Raw genomic sequence first — 22,087 nt, forward strand, 5'->3', positions numbered from 1 at the left:
GGGTGGGCATATCTGGCACTGCACTAGACTGGTTCGCATCTGTCCAATAGGAAATTCTGTGTCAGCATTAATAACTTCATGTCATCCTTTTCCCATATCAAGTACGGTGTGCATCAAGGTTCAATTCTGGGACCAATACTGTATTCCTTATACATGCTTCCTTTGGGTAATGTAATCCGCAGACATGGTATTTCTTTTCATTGTTATGCGGATGACACACAGTTGTACCTCCCTGTCAAGCCCACTGACCTTAGTATGCTGAGTTCTCTGCAGGACTGCCTATCTAACATAAAAAATTGGATGTCAATAAATTTTCTTCAGCTCAACTCAAATAAAACTGAAATCCTTGTTATTGGGCCCCAACACATCACTAAACAAATACTGCCATCTACTGGTAACCTGTCACAACATATCAAACCTGTTGCAAGAAATCTTGGTGTCCTGTTTGGTAGCAATTTATGATTTGAGCAACATATCACTAAGCTTGTCCAATCATGTTTTTATCACCTCAGAAACATTGCAAAAATCCAATCTATTCTAAATCTTAGTGATGCAGAAACTGTTGCACATGCTTTTATCTCCTCACGCCTTGATTATTGTAACAGCCTGTTCACTTGTCTTAATCAAAAAACTTTGACACGACTGCAGACTGTACAGAACTCAGCTGCTAGGCTGTTAACCAGGACCAAGAAGTAAGACCACATAACACCTGTTTTAACCTCTTTACATTGGCTCCCTGTTTGTTTTAGGATTGATTTTAAGATCTTATTGATTACTTTTAAGGCTCTTCATGGCCTGGCTCCAGACTATATTTTAAACCTTGTAATCTCTTTTTTTTTTTTACCTGAACTGGCTGTTTATTTTATTGTTTATTGTACTGCTTTTGTGTATTTTATTTCTATATATTTCGTCATTCACTTTGGTATTTTTATTTCTCTTGTTGCGAAGCACTTTGTACTTTGTTTTGATAAGTGCTCTATAAATAAAGTTTTATTATTATTATTAAAATTGCCTCCTATAATTACCGGGCCATTGGAAAAATTTGAAATGGAAGAAAAAAAAGTGTGGAAAAAGGCAGGGTTATCTGAATTTGGGCATTAAATGTTGGCAATTGTTACCGGGTTTTTGTTCATTGTTATGTTTATGATAATAAAGCGTCCTTCTGGGTCTGAAATAGTTGTATTATGAACAAATAGAATTTCTTTGCTTATCAAGATACATACTCCTCTTTGTTTTGAATTATAAGTGGCTGAAAATGAGTGAGTGAATTGTGCTGATCTTAGGGTGTTTTGTTTTGAATCTGCAAGGTGTGTTTCTTGTAGTAAACATATATATCTGCCTGTAGATTATCCAAATAATTGAGAACTTTATTTATTTATTTTTTTGTCTGAGAGCTAACGTCACAGATGTTCCAGGTTATGAATTTGAGTTGCATGTTGAGCTAATATTTCTATACTGACATGTATGTGTAAATGAATTATGCCATACATAAAAAACACTTTTATAGTGCAATGGCTGGGATGATATTGTTGAGGGAAGGGTTCTAGTAGAGCCAGGGGGTGATGTCCTTGTCTTTGAATAGCTGTCCATCAATGTACAATTTGTCCACTGTAAGTATTGCTCTTTTGCCTTCTTTTATCATTTGCTTGCGGATGGGGATTAGCTGTTTACGTCTATGGATGATTTCTTGTGGAAACTGGTCCTTACGTCCGTAGTGAGTGTCCTTTAACTGTTTGCCCTGCCGATGAACCAATTCTTTTTGTTTAAAATACTCCGTTGTAGTTTTAATCGATTTATAAAGCTAAATCTTATAGTTAACAAAGGAAAAACAATTAAATTACAACAAACAGAATGTTTTTGCTTTTGAATAGCTGTAAAAACTGTATGAAACCCTTATTCATCATCAACTCCACATACTTGATGTCAAAAAAGTTTCACATTAAAATGTACTCAAATCTCTCAGTGATAATAACATGAGCACACTACATCAAAATACCTCAAATTATTTTGAAATTACTGCTCAGTCCTCCTTGTCATCCATTGTATTTGACAGAAAACTACTCAGGACAGACAGAGCTCCTTCCCTCTTCTTGTCACTGTCATATTTCCTATTGAATGCCCAGCCTGCTTTTGTCAAGCTATTGGAGGTGAGATTTGGTTACTCGTATTTAAAAACTGAGGGGTTTATGGGCCGCTCAGATTACAGGCATAAATCAGTTTATCCACAGATTCTGCCCTAGGCTTATTTTAACTTGTCATTGCCATACTCCAGAAAATCTCTGTCACTTAACCGTTCTTCAGCTGACTCCAGATGATCGCAATCATTAAAGTAACCAAATTTGATTAATAAGCTTGACATAAGATAAATACACACATTTTTTTTTCTTTTATTACAGGCAGAAAACAACAGTCACCCTAAAAATGCTTGAGTCCAATTCCCTTCTAATCTCTGATTATATCATGTCCACATGATCACGAATCTGCATACAGTATAACCATGTTGTGAAGTTCAGACACACACGGACACTGCAGCAAAAATCTGTGCGTTGTTGACTGCTCAGTGCCTGTCAGTTCAGTCGGCAGCCCTTGAAAGAGATTAGAAAGGATGAGTGAGAGAGGGTCTCATACTTTGACGTATCACCACTTCATTGCCTATTATTCTAGGACAAAATGATTGAGAGAGAAATTGAGAGTACAAACAAATATATGCATTAATGATGTAATGTATTTATTTACCTGTGGCCTGACAAGTGTATTGTACTTCTCAGGGGCTGCTGCACTCATTGTTGTTGTGTAAACAGTAATTCTGGGAGATTATCAAGATAGTAGACAATAGATCAAATGTCATGCAACACAGACTTTTTTAAAACAAGTGATGTAAAGGTTCCTCAAAAATAGAAATAATTGTACGTCATGCACTCAAAATGTTTAACACCTTTAATGTTTTGATTGAAAATCAGCTATTGCTGTTCTATATGCTACTTGCTATGTGCTGAATGTGTGTATGGCGTCAAACAAAGGCCTATTGACATTATTGCTGAGGTGGGGCAAAGGGAATAGAAACTGGTATGCCCACAGCTGCCCCATCTCAGCAACACGAACAGTCATGTGATTCCTTAAAACTAAAATGAGAGCATAATGAACAGATAATGTTCTCCTTACCCATTACACACTGGATACAACGACAAAACCTGGAAGACAAGACTCTGTTAAAAATCCATATATTGTCTCTGACTTTCAAAATGTGCAGCATACATTTTCTCGTGTACTTTGGTCCCCTGAAATATTGATTTATTAGTCCATACTTGCCTGATAAAGTGTATCCATGTTGATGAGATCTTGGCCGGTAGCATTTAGTGCTTTGTTGGCTGCGTCTCTATGAAATGAACACATAACAACAGCATAATAATAGTAACAACAACAATATTGTGGAAATATTCATCATGTGAGATGACTCACCTTCGATGATCCCTGGCTGGGGGAGGAAGCCAGTGGTCAAAGTTTGTCTCAACTCTGTACCATCTAAAACAGGAATGCACAATGTTATGTTTGGGTTCAGTTGTGCAACACACACCTTGATATACCAGATTCTCCTCAGATCCTTTATTTTGCCTACCCTCCATTCACGGGATCCAGTGGCCAGATATCAGCGGGGCCCATCCGGTCCCTGGTGATGACGGCCCCTTCCCCCGCTCGCACCCCAGCCACAATGTAATACACTCCAGTGATGATGGGGATTTTGGAAAGACGCATCACTGCATCCTGAAAGTTCTCTGCTTCCTCCAGAGTCTGCATACATTACACTCAATTAGTCAAAGTTTCATTTCCTCATACAGTAAATATGTCATAATACTAATTTCCGTAACATACTCACCTCCCTCACCAGCCAGCTCACAGGGGATCTCCGAAAGAGGAAAGCAGACACCACATTTTTCCACCAGTTCCACCAGTGTTCGTTTCCTGATCATCACAAACACACAAACTAACATGAAAACAAAAAGAAACAATAAAATCTGACTATTGCAACATTTCTGGACAAACATGACAGCTGAGAAGGAGTCTGGTCTTACCTCGCTGGTCGCCAGAGACAGTAAACTTGTTAGGACTCTGTCCCGTCCACAGGCCAACGTAACCAGCAAATGAAGTTCCACGATACGCCACCTGGGTGTGTCAACAATCATATGTACCTCATCATTATGCAAGGACTTTCCGGTTCTGGATAAATGATTCTTGGCCATTTTTGGGGTATAGTTTGAGAAGGTACAACAGTTATTTAGTTTTTAAATGCTATGAATGCATACTGTACCTCTCCATTCTTGAGGAAAACAACGTTGATAGTAAGATTCCTCAGAATAGGATGCGGATAATCAAGGTTCCTGCCGTGGTACACGTGCCCATTTTTGTCCTGAGCTACGATGCTAGTGCAAAATCTAGGAATGAATAAAGTTAGTTTGCATGCATGAGAGGGCTTTCACCTTAATCCTGCATACTTGTTAGACATTGTGTGCTCCTGCATTGTACACAGTTTTCTATTATAAATGTGTAATTGGATTTAAAGTCATACATACGCAGATATTTCATAAGCAAAGTTTAGAATGATGACATCTGAAAGGCTTCCTCCCAAGTTTGAGGCCATGCCACGGATCTCTCCAGCGTACGGCTGAGGAATGTACTTTTCCAAGGCCATCACAATAGGTTTAACTGCATGATGCACCCATTTTGGAACTGTCGTGCTGACAAGAAAAGGTGAAGAAAAAGAAAACACGTTGCGTGTTGTGTGCAATCACTGTCAGCACTACTACTGGAAGACAGACACAACGACACAGTGCTCATTAACCCAGAAGTTAGTTTACCTGCTGATTCAAGGCTGGCATGATGACGATTATAGCTCACCCTCTTTGTTTACCACCACTGATAATGTAATAGAAAGTGAAACCATGTCATCTGTGACCTATTACCTACCTAAGAATGTTTATATTTCGATCATTACCTTGTAATGAGTACTTTTCATTGTAATCATCATATTTAACAACATGGTATGCGAAAAAACTTTGGAAAACTTACTCAATGACCTCTGCGGCGGCTTTCTTCAGGTAGTCTACGTCAAAGACTTTGATTAGAGGCAGCCATCGCACTTCTGGATCTTCATCCAGGCTGATATTCAGTGTAGGTGGAGTGAAGTCTGCCCGGCACGACACTGCGAGTCCGAGCAGCAGCAGCACCGCAGAACGAACCATAGTGTCCGGCCGCAGGCTGACGCTGGAGACACTGTGAAGTGGCAGGCAAGAAGGAGAATGACACTTCCGCTCAGAGTTTTTCAGAATAAAGGATGGTCAAGCTACTACTATGTCACGCAATTCACACAAACGTGTAGCTTCCGCACACCAATGGCGTTTAACTTTATAATAATAATAATAATAATAAACACAAAAAAATTACTTAAGTAAAACTACAGAACTATTAGCAACACATTGTACCCAAAGTACCAAAAATAAAAGTACTCATATGCAGAATGGTCCCTGTCAGTGTTTTATTATCTGATAATTATTGTCAATGCATTAACATGAGCAGTACTGTAATGTAGCTGGTTGAGGTGAGGCCAATTTTAACTGCCTCATATGCTGTTGTACTGGGTAGTTTAATCTGTATCAATGCATATTTTATAAACTGAGTATTTGTTTTGTATGTAAAAACGTACTGTGAAAAGTAACTAGTCAATATAGCTGTTGTATAAATGTATTAGTGGAGTAAAAAGTCCAACATTTCACTCTAAAATGTAGTGGAGTAGAAGTAGCTATAAAGTAGAATAAAATGGAAATAATCAAGTACAAGTACAAGTTCCTCAAAACTGCACTTTACATTACCTGAGTAAATGTACTTGGTCACTTCCCACCACAAAAAAAAAATACTACTACTAATAATAATAATAATGATAATCTCACCAATATTGTACTTTTCTTGCTTCACTTGTGTTACTTTCTAATTTCTCATAATGGATTTAGAGTACAGGGTGCTTAAGGGTAAGTGACACAAAAACTGTTGGACGGTTGTCAGCCTTCCCATAATGACACAGGAAGTCAATTAGAGGAATCAGGTATGAGGTTCAAAGAGGAATTCTGGTTTGGTGTGAACTTTAATATTCCCCATGTCACAGTTGTTGAGACTCTGCCATGATTTTCCTGAAAAGATGAGGTGTCATATTAGTGGGCTATTTTATGGAAGAAGGACAAAGGAACAATACATTGTGTACTATAGAATTATTACAGATGTTTGCATTTTGCTATGTATTATAATTGTTGTTGTTTTTTATAATTTTGACAGAATTAAGTTTTCCCAGCTACACAGTGGCCTGTAATTTGTATAAGGTACGCTTTTATTTTGAAAAGAAAAACGACCGGAAATCTCCTTAATGTTCATATTTTGTGTTTACTATATTATTACATTTTACGATGTCGTTTAGGGCCGCAGTCTAAGAATTGCTTTACAACTTAAAGATCTAGGCTTTATTCTTTGGCTCTATAACCACTTCTCCTCGCTGCTGTTTGACAAGATATACAGAGTAAAGGGGGTTTAGATGCTCACTCACTCACTCACTCAGGAGTCAAAACAGTGATATATTTTTTGAAAGGGTAAATGTTGGTATAAATATACTTTTTTTCTTCTTCTTTGTAATCCAAAAATACAGACATTTTCTAAGCTTTTTGTTGGTAAATCTTGCTTTACGATTTGTGTGTGGAGGGTAGACGAACTATGATCTGCCATCCCAGGTCTTTGCCCCCTATAAGGTGAGTTCTATGGACAGTATCTAATACTAAGAAGAATTTGTTGAGTCTTCCACAAGCAGCATTCAGATGTCATGAGCTCGATGTCATGCTGCTCGTCCTCATGAGGACACACACACACGCACGCACACACACACAGCTGAGTCATTCAAGTGTCATGTCATGTGATGCCAGAACTGATCGTTTTGTCTTTGATGACTGGGAAATTGTAATGCATTGGCATTAAAAACAGAAATACCAAAAATATTGATTTGTGGGGGGGGGGGGTTTGGGAGGCTACAACCCTATAACACAAATGCATCAATACGAACTGTAACCCTTTCATGAACTTGAAAAACTCATACAATACAATACAATGTCTTAATGTGTTTGTTGTTGTAAATAACTATTAGCAGATGAATTCATTTAACACTATTAGCCACAATAATTTCTTTCTTTTTCATATCAATAAATTAAGGAAGAAAAGCTGTTGGTAGAACAAGCTGTTGTTGTACTGGATATATGAAGTTGTATCAAAACCTGTAAACCTTTAACAAAAATGCATCAAGGTACTGTATACTCCGTGGACTAAAGCTGATAAGCAAAAGGTCTTCAGGTGTGATATATTTGGATAACATAAAAAGTATTTTGTAAAACCTATTTGTAATTATGTGAACTGCAAACTGTTTTATTGGTTTATTTTTATAAGGCAGTTGGCCAGTCATACGTTTATTATGCTTAATAAAACAGCCCTCTGTGAAGGGTTTTTGAATCTTGAATTTCAATTCAATTCAATTCAATGGGCCTTTATTGGCATGGGAAGCAGACATTTACATTGCCAAAGCAAGTGTGAAAAAAAAAACATGTATATAAACTGACAAATTGTGCCATTAAAATACAGTAAAGTAAAATAAGATAGAAAAAAATGTAATAACAATAAAAAATGTAGACTTGCAGTTAAAAAATACAGATACAAATAAGCAACTTTTTTTAAATTAATGTAAATGTGTGTGTGTGTGTGTGTGTGTGTGTGTGTGTGTGTGTGTGTGTGTGTGTGAATGCATGCGTGTGCTGTGTGTGTGTCTAAGTCATTTGTGAATTTATGTTAGCTAACACCAGTTTGATATAGTCGTCGAGCTTCTGCATCAGGTTCTTCTGAAAACTTCTTGTCCTCAGCTAGTCCTCTATGTGGCTGGATGAATGGATGTTTTTTGGACCAGCCTCTCAGCCATAACAATTCTCCCCGCTGCTCTGTTCACAGTGCACACACTGTTCTCAGCAACAATAACCATGGAGGCCATATCCACGTGCAAAAGTTCCGTCATCATTGCAGCCGTTGTGTCCTTTGTGACACCAAGTCTCAAAGTTAGACATTTATCAGCCAGCATCTTAATAACAAGGTCATTCTTTTGATGTTGTTCTTGGAAGCCAGTCTTTATCTTGTGACAATCTTTTTGGCTGCCTCTTTTAACAATGGCGTCAGTGTTTCAAGTTGTAGCCATTCGGGTTGCAGTGAGGCTCCAGAGGGACCACATCCTGCCTTGGCTCAATTATGAATTCCCCTCCAGTCAGTAGAGGACATGTTCAGACAAGACTGTGAACTAATTAAGGGTGACAGAAGACAAACAATATAAATAAAGAGAATGATTCAAAATGTAGTTTGGTGTAGCTTAATGTTTAGTGTGTGATATCAACACTGCCATGGTGAGAACTTGGGATGATGATTCCCACTGCAGCAGTCACATGTTATATGGGAGGTCATGCCAAGACTCACCACAGTGGCTTTGACTGGTTTGATGTGCTTTGCATCCTGAGAAGCTATCCAGACTCTTTTGTGGATGTAGCTGCCTCATCCATCAGTTATCTAAAACCGACGTTAACCAATTTTTTGGGCCACCTGGGGGCAGCACAAACAAGCTGTAAACGTAACACTGTCATGCTTTTACCATATACACCGTGAAGTCGATAGAGTGAACTTGTTTGCTAACAGTTGCTAATTTATACATTTAGCTAATACAGACAACATTAGCATTCATTTGGAGTTGTGTCCAGTTGCTGAACGTACTGTAAGTACAATATTCACTCTCCTTTTAGCTCTGGTCTGCTTCCTTCAACTCCTGAGGGAAACATCTGGCTCTTTTGCTTGCTAAATGCTCCACTATGTTCACCAACTAGCTTTTGCTGTTTGGTACTGGCAGGTAGCGCGCAGTCGGAGCTTTTTCACTCGCCCGCTGTGGCTGGAAACTGAGAGACTGACGAGAGCAGTGAGAATGAACCAAAACAATGAAGTTGCGGGCAGTAAAACCAAAACAATGAACTGAAAGACGCTGAACTGCTCCATAGAGCTGAGAGGAAACACGGAGTTGGGTGATAAATCTCTGTGGGTTCGTCACCTCTAGCAACCCCTTTCACATGACATGAAGTAATTTGATCCGTTGTTAATATAAAAATTTTGTTTAGAGCAGCTTTAAAGATTCTGTTCCCTTTAAACTCTATAGTATTTAAAACACAGTTACTGACAGTTATATGCGTCTACTAAATTGTTACTGATATATTCTCAGTTGGGACTCAGTTGGCAGCATCATATCAGTTTTTTGTGAAAGTGGGAGCCAGCACTGCATGAAGTCCTAATTCCACAAGGTGGCGCTGGTACTGCATTATATTTTTTTAGCACATCAGGACTGTCAACAGGCTCGTGGAGCGTAAATCTCAAAATACTGTTGGACTTATTTCACTGATCAGCAGAACAATTTATATAAATACTGCTGTGATTGCAAGAAAACAAAAACTTCCATTTCCACATTTCTCATGGAGGCATGGTGGGTGGTAAGCATAATATATATGCCTTTTTGTTTTCACTATTACTACAACTACAGCAGTGTTGCCACCAAGGAAACAGCACCCAAATAAGCAGCAGGAGGTTGGTGGAGACTGGTCTTCCATATTATTAAATGTGAAAGTAAATCAAAGACATAAAGTCCTTTCCCCCACAACCTCAAATACCATTTCCATCCACTGTGGTGTTCTCAAGTTGCCAGACACATTTTCTGCTCCTACTCAACGCACTTTCAGTATTGTTACAGTGGCTGCCATACAGTATATAAACTGCATGGGAGAGAAATGACTAAACCAAAAAAGTAAAATTCAGATAATTCAGTGATTTTGTAGCTCATGTCTATATTTTTACAGAAAACCAAAAAGTTATTGTCTCTTGTTTCTAAACCAATATCGTGAATTACAGTATCAGTCTTTTTAGTGGATAATGACAGTATTTAGTAAGCTAAAACTGGTCCATGATTATCCCAATTTGGATCCGTGACTGTAAAAGACAAAAAAAGATTTATAAATGTGAGCTTTTGCCAAAATTCACTAACATCCTACAGATAATTCCTTGGAAATGCTTTAGAATTTGAAATGTTTACAGCCTGTAATCTAAGACATGCTATTGATTTACACAGGCTCTGCTGCTTTATGGGTTATGTAAGTGTTATGTAAGTATGTGCTGTTACGAGGAGCTGTCAGGTTGGCTGCCTACAACACGTTTAAGCCATCAGGCAGTGAAAAACAAATTCCATTGGGGGGGAGGGAGGGTCTTTATTAATATTTTAATATATCAATAATACTTTACATACAAAATATGTACAACAAACAACCTTTTGTTATGTCATAATAAAAATCCCAAGTACCTCTTTCTATACAAAACTATTATTTTTGTTTGAACTTTACATTCAATCTCTTTGCCACAGACACAACATTGAAAGCAAATCCGTTGAAACACCTGCCGTCATCGTGTCTGCGTTAAACGAGTAAAGGCAACAGCATGAGCTAAGGTCAGGCCTTAACCTGACCGGGAATTTGTGGGCAAGATGCAAATCTGGTTGAGCACAATGCTATATACTGTACACGTTCTCTTGGCATACAGCAAATGACTACCTCAGTCTTCCTCTGGTAGCGATGCAAGTACACTCAGTGGGTCACGTATCAAAAATAGAGATGTACAAGTAGTATAAACAAAAATAATTACAAGACATGACTTCACAGGAACTCCATCTAGATGCACAAATAGTCATGAGTCACAAATTAAATTGTAAAAGCACATATGGCCACATCACTCTTAAACAGACATGAGTGACACACCTTGTACAGTGACAACGCCCTGAATTCTTTGAACACCGTGAACGCTTGTGTTCAGTTAGTTCCAAAGTAACTGAAGGGTCAAAGGAGCAATGGCTTTTGTGACGTCAATGGTCAACATGAGCCAGACATTTTTTTTTTTTTTTTTTTGGTAACATTCTAATCTAAACAATGGTTTGTTGAAGTTACAGGAGCGAAACAAACACTGAAGGTAGATCCTCCATTCACAGATCTACAGCAGATAATAATAATTCAAGCAGCATCTACAAGGGGCTTTTGTTCAGTCTTTACATTCATTACAGACTGGTGTGTGTGCAAATATTAAGTTTAAATCATTTTCGGGGGGCTTATTTGTGCCTTACATTCTGGGTTTACCTCTGATGTTCAACACTGAATGCGAAGATGACAAACCTTGCTAAAAAAAAAAAAAAAAAAAAAACACACTCGCAATTTCTTGAGCACGCACGATCTATAAACGGACCATCTTCACAGTGTTTCAGAGCCATGCAACAGGTGACGTATGAGCCTTCACATGGGCGCTCCAGGTGACCCCCAAAAGTCCCGTTTCAGTGTGCGAGGAGCTCATGATGGACGATTAAATAAAATTTGGGGTTCTTTGTTGGGGTCAGTATTCTCAATAGTCAAACAACGGCTGTGGTTTGAAGGGATACCAGTGTGTTTGTTTTTGTTCACCCTCTTTTCAGCGGCCCAACCATTCAACCCCATTAACATTCAGAGGGCAAGATTCCAACAGAAACACATCTGTTCAGTCTTTGGTTTCCAAGTTCAATGGCGGGACCTGCCTTAAAGCTTTGTGAAGAGCAGGGGAGTCCATGGGGTTCTGGTGGGGTACTGGAGACCCTGCCCTCGGGGACATCACCAGAGATGAGGGGAGTGTCTCTGGGGGAAAGCTCACTGCAGAGCCGCTCACGCCTGGGTACATAACCGGCATGCCCCCGGAGTACCAGCATTTCTCCAGCATGGGCAGATAGGCTGCCGCTGTTGCAGCTGCAGGGGGGATGAGGTAGAAGGGGAGACAAAACGGGGGCTGGTTGGGGGAGAAGCTCATGTAGCTGCCAGGGCCTCCTGCCACGTGAACAGAGATAATCTCGTCCTCTGAGGAGTCAGACCTTAACCTTTTGGCCTGAGGCTCATCCCCCTCCTGCTTGATGGCACCAGCCGTCCTCTCAGACGCGACACGCTTGACCTGCTCCACTTCCTTTGCATGGCTTTCTGACCACTGAGCTTTGGGGTCACGCTTGTCATGTTCTCCCCCATAGCCGCTGTCAGTGTCTGTGTCACTGCCGCTCTGCTCCCCCATCCCATGGGGGTAAGTCCTTTGAATGACAGGAACACAGTTCTTAGCTGGGACCTCAGAAACCCTTTGGGGCTGTCCGGCGGGTTTCTTCGGTTTCTCCGAAGCCTGAGAGATGGACTCTGGGTGTAGGCTGCTTCGATGCTGCAGGACTTCAGCTGCTACCTTTTGGATGTGGCTGATGACATTGGAAGGAGTCAGGTCCCTGCTGCTTTCTTGACTGGCCACATAATGGAGGACCTCCTTCGCGCACAAGTGAAAGCCGGAGCGGAACATCTCCTCGCTGCTCTCTGCGCTGTCACCTCCATGATCACCTGGTCAATTAGAACCACAAGGTTAAAAAAAAATGTTCTTTACTTCACAATGTTCCATGAAGTACTTCTGATTTGATGCAACAGACTGCAGAGTCTGTTGACGGTTAATGAAAAACAGCTGCTTGTATTTTACGTCTACACAACATCACGGCGTCAAACTTACTAATTTGCAGGTCTTTCTGTAGCGCGATGATTTTCTGCTGCTGTTGCTCCAGGAGGCCACTCAGGGCTTTCACATGCTTGAGAGTGAGTTCCAGCACCACAGCTTTCTCCAAATGACCCAGCGTCTAAAACAGGAAGACCTTCGATAAGCATGTTGATCTTTCTTATGTAACACATTCTGCAGCTGAACAGAGGACAAGCCTCGAACACCCGAGAAGTCATGCAATCCACGTACACACACAAAAAAATTGCTCAACAACAAATTAAAATCTTGTTAGAATTTAGGCGATAAAATCTATAAAATTACAAAACTGAAAAAAAAAAAAAATGAACAATTTGTTCATCTCTGCTCTCCTCTGAAAATCCAAGACTTTTTATTTTTTGAGACTCCAAAACTGAATCCAAAGGCTGGAGCAAACAAACTGCTCAGCGGAACCATGTGGCGTCTCAGATTCTCTGGCTGTTAGCCGACATGCCCTATGTAGAAGATAATACTCACTGTAAGCTTGAGATGTTCTGGCAACAAATCCTTCAGCTGGGCAATGCATTCGTTGATTCTGTCACGTCTTTTCTTTTCAATCAGTCGGTGTGGCAACTTGTATGTCTCCTGGAGAGGGTTGAAATGTTGTCAGTGAAATCCAGGCTGCTCAGTTTAAACTGATGAATGCAGAAATATTATGCATTTAAACTTGAATTTACCTTGCTCTCACCCACTCGCTTCATACCCCTCCTGGGTGTGTACACACAAATGGGAAAATCCATTCTTTGGAGACAAGATAAACTCAATTAGTCTTTAGTTTGGTGAGGCTTCAGTATAAAGTGTTTTATATAAAAGGATAGAACAGAATGAAACAGAACATTTTCCTCTTACCCTTGCATGTCAGATATATCCAGTGGCGTGTGTTTTGACCCACAGGGAGGTGGTTGCGCACTGGTAATCCTCTCCATGTCGCTTAACTGTAAAAGCCGAATAAATTATTTCAAAAAGCCTTCAGAACGTTCCAAATGTGTCTCTGATAGTCGCACTGCAAAACGATTAAAAAAAAAAAATCACACAAAAAACAAAGAAAAAAGTATCTCCTGTTATCCCGTGTGTGTTCCCGCTGAGCTGGAGTTGGGCACGGCGCAGTGTTGTCACCCTGAGGTCCGGACTCGGTAGTACGTCTGGGGAGGCTCCACGCTCGGCTGAATGTGTGAGAGCTGGGTGGGTTTTTGACTACGTGTTAAATAAACCCTGTGACTGCAGGCACGTCTCTCGGCTGGAGACACACACTCGACACGGTCACATGAGCCTCACGTGTTGGACGGCGCTTTCAACTCCTGCACCACACACACACACACACACACACACACCTCCCCGCCCTGCTGCTGGAGTACAACCCATTTCTGTAGTACTCCTCCACTGGGGCCGAGTCCCGTGTACCACCATGCGCCGGCTCTCGAGGCAAACCGTGTTTGCAGAGCCGACCGTGTTTACAAAGATAGAAAGTGGAGCAACAGTTATGAAGCGATTAAACATTATTTCTTAAACTGCAAATATGACAGCCTTTATATTGCATTGTAACAATAATAACTGAAAACACTGTAGCTTATAGAGTGGCGTACGACATTAACAAAAAAGATACTTCTTTCTTTATTTTTTTTTTTTTTAGCATATTAGTCATTAGCTAAAGGCCAGTACGGTTATTAACAGCAATGCCGTACGAGAGACTTTGTCTCTGTAGCAATAATATGGGAATATTAGACCACACTGTTTTTTATTAAGTTAATAACAGAACAACTAAAGCCTATACAATAATAATAATCATTTTAGATATCTATTTATCTTATATAGCCTATCCATATACCAATATTTCCAAGGGTTAGGTCTGCTATAAACACTCAGGAATTATTTTATATATATATATATATACACACACATATACACACACATACACACATGTGTATATATATATATATATATATATATATATATATATATATATATATATATATATATATATATATATATATACAAGCAATTAGCAATTATAACATGACATAGTGAGTTAAGCAAAAAGTATCAATGGTGACAAATACATGTCAGTGTTTTATTGTGGCAAACAGAGCAATTCTTCTGTAGCGTGGCATGTGTCACGCGCTCAGTACGGACACCGTGTAATTTCATAGTCTAGCTGTTTGCCGTGTGGCACGTGCACCTGCAGCGGGATGACACAGTAGCTGTGGCGGAGCGTTTTGTTGTGTGTGTGTTTTTTTTGTTTTTTTTTATACCGGCTGCTGTGCTGATAGTATTAAACCTGCTTGTACCAGCGGGCTGTCACGTTGAGCTCCTCATGGCCGAGAGAACCGAGGGGCAGATCCCCGCCCGTGACGTCACGCGCGCGCAGTCAACTGAGAGCGGCCGACTGGTCGGTCGGTTCCACCCGCCGACGTACCGAAGCAGGCAGAGACTATAGATAGAAACAGTTCCAAAACAACGGAGCGCCAGACCGGAAGCGAGGGAGCGGGGAAAGGGTCTCTTTATACATCCATGGTCTCTGTCGACAGACCTTGAAGAAAATGAAACTGTTGTCTCAGACACATCTTTCTGCTTTTGTTGGTTTGTGGAAAGAAGTCATGTACTTACGTAAAAGTAATACTACCACACTATAAAATACTCCATTATATGTAAACAAAAATAATTCTGCATTCAAAATGTATTAGCAACAAAATGTACTTATAAAGTAAAAGTGTAAAATGGCCCCTATCAGGGGTATAACTGGATTATTATTATTGATGTAGGCCTATTAATACATAAAATGTACTGTGTTGTACTTTATTGCGGTGGAGCTAATGTTATATACTGTTGGGCAGTTTAATCTATAACAATGCATCATATTTTAGCTTGTCATATTTCTTGTATGTACAATCTTAATCTGAAAAATAACTATAATTAGCTATATAATTATAGCTGGTAAATAAACGTAGTGGAGTAAAATGTACTGTGGAGAAAATATAAGTTTGAAGAAAGTCATGTATGGTTGTGAACTGATCTTTAGTGACACACTGATTAGCAGCATATATGTACTTTTACAGCAGTTTTAGTCAATAAAAAAGCTAAATGGGGACAAGACATATTTTTTTGCTGGACACAGCTTGGGGCTGAAAGGCAGAAGACAAAGAGAGCTTGATAAGTGCTGGGCATGCAGAGAATCTTGTAAGAAAACCCCAAATTAATTAGGTTATATGCCATTTTAAATCCACCCAAATACACACATTCCACTTGTACTGGCGACATCAGCTGGTTGGTATATTGTATACAGTCAATAGGTGGCATTTTATAGTTGTGACCAAAACGTCACTTACAGTATGCATATTGGACTTGTTTTCCCTTAATTTTCCTACAAATCAAGCATAATGCGCTCTATTTGTTTATCTTAAATTCCTATCAGTGATATTTGCATGCTTTATATGGCAGGTTAAGTCATTTTACTGCCTCATATAGCTACTGAACAGAAAATGGTACAACACCAATATTAATAGAGATGAATTATCTTAGATGCACAGATGGCTAAAGGGGTGATAGTGTACGAGGGTGTGTAAATTGACCATATTATCATACAGATTGTCGAACATTTTTTAACAATATAGAACATTAATGGTTTATATGGGTCATTTCTAATAATAATCCTATATCACCTCAACAATAAAAAACACAACATGAAGTAAAGTATAATTACATCAATTTTAATAAATAATTCTACTTTAATATACAAATTGACAGTGCTTAGATTTTTAGTTAATCTTAACATTCGTGAGTACGCTTTTTCTCCATCTCATTTTTCTATACAAAAGCAAAGATAAGCAACAAACGTTATGTACACACAGTTGTCCAAAAAAAAGAGATCCTTCTAACAGTAGCATGAAAACCAACTAATACATTTTAATGAACATAAAAGTTAGTGACTCTGCACAAGCAGCAAACTTGTATCAGACTTTAAATGAGGACAAAAATAGGCACAAATGAAACATGTTTGCTGAAGAACAGGAAATTATGCTAATGACATTTATTACATTAAAAGTTACACAACTCCTGAGCAAACTGTAATAGCATGAGTGATACTGAATAGATTATACAGTATATGTGACTGACAAATCAAATATTCTCTATGTCCTTTAGAACCCAATTAAATAAGAAAGCAAATGTATCATAAAATAAGTTAGCACTGAGATATGACACCATTGGATTTACACAGGTGAAAGAAAACTATCTGTATATATTGCTCTCACACAATATACTATCTCTATTGAGTGCAGTTGACACTCAAGAAATATGCACATTTTCAAGAAATAAAAGAAAAAAGTAAAATTGAGAAGGCCATCTTATTAAATATTATCTCTATATTTGCGCAAGTAAAGACAACCAACTACTCCCTATTTTATCCAGTGACAATAAAGTACGAACAAAAACATTGGCCCATGCTTTTAAATAAGACATGATTGATGGAACTTAAATTCACACACCAATGAGGTTGCATATTTAAGTTAATATTTTGCACAACATACAAAAATAAGACATTTAATACTGCTTGCTATGCCAGAAATATAAATAGAAAACATTAAAATAAAATAAAAAATGAAAAACAAATGGGACTAATTCCTCCTGTCCAGTCAGCTATATCGTGTTTCAAGTTCAACCAGTAAAGGCTATGTGTGGAGGAATCCAATTTATTTCTACATAGAAAACATTTGGCACCAATTCCAACTGGACTGAACAGAATGAGGTGGGTGAGTGTTACTATTTGGAGTAACACGTGCGTGGGGTAGAGCTACACATCGCCTTATGACTACCTATGTTGTTTCCCTACCGCTATAAGTTACACTCACACTCAGTGCAGTATACATTGCGTATACAATATTACAACCTCTGAGTGAGGACTGCACACTCCGTCCAGACACACAGCCAATGCTGAGCTGCTTCAAGGCCGTGTCAGTTGACCTTATGCAGGCTGCTGGGGGTTGACGTTCATGTGCTGAGGGTGTCCCAACAGGCCGATCCTCTGCTTCTGCTTCCTCTGTTCTGTCATCTGAAGAGCACAGAAAAGGCAGATTTTTAAAAAAATAAATAAAAAATTCCACCTCTGTTGGCATGCACGTCCTCTTTCGCTGAATATGCCGGCAGCCTCTCTGAATTGATGAAGACTATAGACCAGTCTTTCATATCACTTTACAGAAACTAACAAATGCTGCACAAACTGCACACTGCTGACCTGAAACGGATGCTTTTGAAATCCTGCCAGCCTCGTCATCCACATTGCTGTGTCTTCTGACGAAAGCAGCAGAATACAAACTACTAATACTGAAACTCAGTCAAAAGAAATTTCAGAGATCAAGCAAAGCACATGAGTCATAATACAGGTGTTAACCTTTATACCAGTAGGAACAAGAATGGGTTTTCTGCTAAGAATTAACTTTACTTAACATAAGGTAGCGATTTGCACCTCAGCACTGAAACACAACAATATTAAAAGTGAGAAGACAAAGTGGTCTTGTAATGAGTGTTCCAGGAGAAATAATTCTGCGTAGAGGTGTGTGTTAGAGAAAAATATCATTAAAACATATCACGTGTGAAGTCTATAATTTTCTAATTAAGTCAATTGTCTTTGGAATGACACAATACAGAGAACGCTTGCAGCACAATTTTCCTGTTTGTGCTCTACTCTAAATGAATACCAATTTCTTCCTGAAGAAGAATGAGAATTTACACTTTTACATCGTGCTTTTTGAATTGTTTCTTAAATGAAAGAAGTCAAAACAGGCCTGTTGAGTTGGACTTAAAAAGGTGATTGATGCTACTGTGCCCTTCACAGCTTTCAGCAACACAATAATCATTTCCCCATGTCTGGGTCAAAATGTCTCGGTAGCATTCACTTCCTCACAGATAGTTCTCATTTCAAGGATAAAGATATTTTTACAATTCTGTTTACTAGAAACAGTGGATTGCAGCAATAGTGCAATTTAAGTCTTATTTGTCTTTATACGCAATATGAGCAGAATGTATTCTAAAGTCTAAGTGTTTTTTAATTGCAAAAATAGTCTTTTGAAATTATTCTCTCACAGAATAACTACCTCACTAACCAGTCTAATGAAAAGCAATTATTTTGAAGGAAATCACTTCATGAATTTTATAACTTTGCGCTGTTCTAAATATTGAGAAAGGCTTTTTTCAGTAAATAAATACATCAATAAATAGAAAACAAATAAAAAACTCTAATCTTAGCCAACAGGTCAATAATGAAATCCATAGGAACTAAAGATAGATTGTTGCTCAATGATGCAAATAAAATCAAGCTGAGAGCCTCGCGAGCTGCGTTGTGAACTATGACTCATCACATTTTGCATTTAGTAAGCTCTGCATCTAAAGGGCAATGAGCGGAAAACAAACAAACCTCGAGCAAAGTCTGCTGTCCACATCTTTAGAAAAACTTGTCTCTCACTCTTCATGTTTTCCCCATGATGAAAAGTCTTTGTCTCTGTCAGTGTTTCACTTTAGTTTAACCAACCTGTTCTTTGAGCTCAGTCAGCTGGCCTGACAGGTTGGACACCAGTTTCATGGTTGACTCCAGCTTCTCCTGCAGGTTTCTGATCTCATTCTGCTCCCCGTCTGCATCGCTGCTGACCAAGGACATGGCCCGCATCCGTGGGAACCAATCCAAGTTGTGCTCCTGGTAAACAGAAATCTGAATGGTTATGATCAGTACATCAACACATAATGAAATTAATGAATCACATTCTTTATGGTACTTTCTTAAATCTACTGTAAGTTTTGCAATATTCTAAGAAGTTATTATTGTTCATTCTAAATGTAATTCCTCAGATAAGCCGGTCTACTTTTTATCTTTCAGTGCAGTTGAAAATGCTTCACACATTACAGCAAAGAAATGGCATCAAATGTGTATAACTGCCAGGCCCTATTTGATTTGTGTTTTTCACCATAGGGCCTGTTTTGTCACTTTAGCTGTGTGCAGTGATTTGAAGCCTACTCTAAAAGCGGAATCAAATTAATCATGAGGGACTTTCCATATTAGAATCACATGGGATAGGAGGGCATTCTTGAAATTACTCGTAACAGGCAGTTCACTTATTGGTGATGTGTTTCTGTCACATCAAGTCTTACCATGCACACAGCCAAACTGGCAAACTTACAAAAATCTGTAAACTAAGACGGAGAAACAAACTTCCTCATTTGATGATACACGCCTCACACGCAGCGCTGAGATAAACACATAGCTCTTGAATGTTCCTGTGAGCCATGAGCTGTAATAAGCTGTTTCACCAAGCGCTGAAATCAAGTTCAGTAGCCACAGTAGCTGGGACTGAGAAACTGAGCTGGTGTAACTGCAGTTGCTGCTGTTCTGTGTGTTATGAGGGTTTTTTAAAGTGTGGGATGGAGGGTAAAAATTAGTTTAACTTAAGAGCATACTTTTTGAAATATTGGCTGTAGCAGTGATTTCTACTGAGAATAAGTTCCAGTACAATATCTCCTGGCATGAATGAGACCTTTGACACATACTACTGGCACACTGGTGTCAGCAGCAACCAAGAAACGTCATGGTTAAACGTGCTAAATTAACTTTTGCAAAGTCAGAATTGAGCTATTAACTGCCAGTGAATGCTCTTAATGCACAATTATGTCAGTAAAAATATATTTCAAGAACAAATTCTTTGATACATTTTTTGATTGTCTGAACCAATTTGTGACACATTTAAAACTGAAAGATGAGGTGTTGAAGTTTGGCAAACTGTGGGCACAACCTGTTTAAATGTGGTTGATGGTGTAAACTGATGGGCCAGCAATATTAGTAAAGAAAAAAAAAGACACAGTTACATAGTGGGAGGTGTGGGATTATTCAAAAAGATTTTGTTATTGGTTGGTTTTTATGTATGAGAAAATAATGAAGCAAAAACAAAAAAAAGATCGTTAGTTATAATCCTTACGATTTCCATAAAATCATACACAGTTTTTGATACCGTATATGGTCAACATTAATTTAATTGCCACCTGACTGTGGCGCTATAAGACGCTGTGAGCATCAGTCCCATTGGAGAACCGAGGACCCGCCGCCTTTAAGTATTTTCCTTACTGTTAATTCCCATGTTAAGGTTTTCTTTTAATAATATCCTCAACATTTTTCAACACAAAAACACAAAAGTGTCCTTGATAATTCAACAACATGATATCACAGGCTATACAACGCCTTTTGTTAACAGAGATAGTGGCGTTTGAAGGCCTATTTATGTCAGTTTGTAATACATCCAGGGGTTTCATTTTGAGAATTCTTTTGTTGTAGCTACAATGACATTTATTCATAAATCATGACCCATGAAGCAAAATCCTTAATCAAATAACTGAAAATGAATTGCTTTCACATGGAAATAATAATAGCCAATTAAAGCTGCAAGCAGCGATGAACGGGCCCTCGCGTCGCTGGCAGAGGTCGGACATTGCTCTGAATTTTCATGTGTTCTAGACGCTGCACGAAGGAGTCACTTACTGTGTCCACTCTCTGGCGTTAGCAAACACCCACTAATTATATGTAATTTTCCAGTATATCAAGTGTACACCACACCATGAAATTTTAATGTAAATCAAATGATGATTGTCACGCAAGGCTTACTTCCTGTTGTCAGTAGGTGGCGCTATGACTATGACTGAATATTGGCTTATAGATGTCTTCACTTCAAACATGTGAAGTTTGGAGCAGATTTGACCATATACACAAGTTATAACAACTTCCTGTTTCATGGCGAAACATCAAAGAGTCAATGCCATGGACACACCCTTCAACGAAAACTCACACTTAGCACAATTTTTAATGGCGAAGGTCTTTAGATTGCACTGTAAAAATTTGGAGTCGATCTGATGAATTGTCTAGGAGGAGTTTGTTAAAGTACGGAGTCTGTAAATGGTGAAAAATGGCCTAAAAGTGCACAGTCAATTCAAAATGGCTGACTTCCTGTTGGGTTTAGGGTATGGCTCCAAGAGGCTTTTTTGTACATCTGGGGTGATACATGTAGCTCCCAAATCATGTACATGTAGGTGAAACGTAGGCCGGGAGCTGCTTTTTTTCCAATATTGTAGGGGGCGCCATGAAGCCATTTTGCCACGCCCATGCCCCATAAAATACGTACGTTTGCCACTTCTGAAAACTGTGCAAAGTTTCATGCGTTTTGGAGCATCTTGAGCCCCTCAAAACTGCGATTCATTTGGACAAAGAAAAAATTAAAATTATAATCTGAGCAATTGAAGAAATGAAGTGTATGAAATATATGAAGGTGACAAGAGCTAAAATTAAATGTGACGTGCATAAATAATTAGCCTAAATTATATAACAGTGGAGGTAAAGTTCAGTATGATAAAA

The 22,087-nt window shown here is 38.9% G+C and overlaps 3 protein-coding genes across 16 annotated transcripts in view; all 3 read right to left on the reverse strand.

The window, feature by feature from the left end:
- Positions 1-2,371: 2,371 nt before the first annotated feature.
- On the reverse strand, positions 2,372-5,299 carry LOC122865834 (N-acylethanolamine-hydrolyzing acid amidase-like). The gene is made up of 11 exons (XM_044174742.1): positions 5,065-5,299; positions 4,569-4,733; positions 4,307-4,430; positions 4,071-4,161; positions 3,875-3,960; positions 3,617-3,789; positions 3,460-3,522; positions 3,310-3,376; positions 3,163-3,191; positions 2,737-2,806; positions 2,372-2,585 (listed from the first exon to the last, which is right to left on the reverse strand). The coding sequence occupies exons 1-11, from the start codon at positions 5,235-5,237 to the stop codon at positions 2,568-2,570; spliced, it is 1,059 nt and encodes a 352-aa protein (XP_044030677.1). The 5' UTR covers positions 5,238-5,299; the 3' UTR covers positions 2,372-2,567.
- Positions 5,300-10,335: 5,036 nt separating this feature from the next.
- bhlhe40 (basic helix-loop-helix family, member e40) lies at positions 10,336-13,992 on the reverse strand. Its single transcript, XM_044167125.1, has 5 exons — positions 13,558-13,992; positions 13,386-13,449; positions 13,186-13,293; positions 12,688-12,811; positions 10,336-12,524 (listed from the first exon to the last, which is right to left on the reverse strand). The coding sequence occupies exons 1-5, from the start codon at positions 13,632-13,634 to the stop codon at positions 11,662-11,664; spliced, it is 1,236 nt and encodes a 411-aa protein (XP_044023060.1). The 5' UTR covers positions 13,635-13,992; the 3' UTR covers positions 10,336-11,661.
- Positions 13,993-16,396: 2,404 nt separating this feature from the next.
- itpr1b (inositol 1,4,5-trisphosphate receptor, type 1b) overlaps positions 16,397-22,087 on the reverse strand; it is a 98,034-nt gene continuing 92,343 nt past the window's right edge. For all 14 annotated transcript variants that reach the window (XM_044166739.1, XM_044166853.1, XM_044166824.1 and 11 more), the window contains 2 exons: positions 19,229-19,390; positions 16,397-17,752 (listed from right to left, as the gene is read on the reverse strand). In XM_044166739.1, the coding sequence (XP_044022674.1) occupies positions 17,666-17,752; positions 19,229-19,390 (249 nt within the window). In that variant the 3' untranslated portion in view covers positions 16,397-17,665. The remainder of the gene's footprint in view (positions 17,753-19,228; positions 19,391-22,087) is intronic.

This window comes from Siniperca chuatsi, linkage group LG2, assembly GCF_020085105.1.
Source record: "Siniperca chuatsi isolate FFG_IHB_CAS linkage group LG2, ASM2008510v1, whole genome shotgun sequence".
Taxonomy (NCBI): Eukaryota; Metazoa; Chordata; class Actinopteri; order Centrarchiformes; family Sinipercidae; genus Siniperca; species Siniperca chuatsi.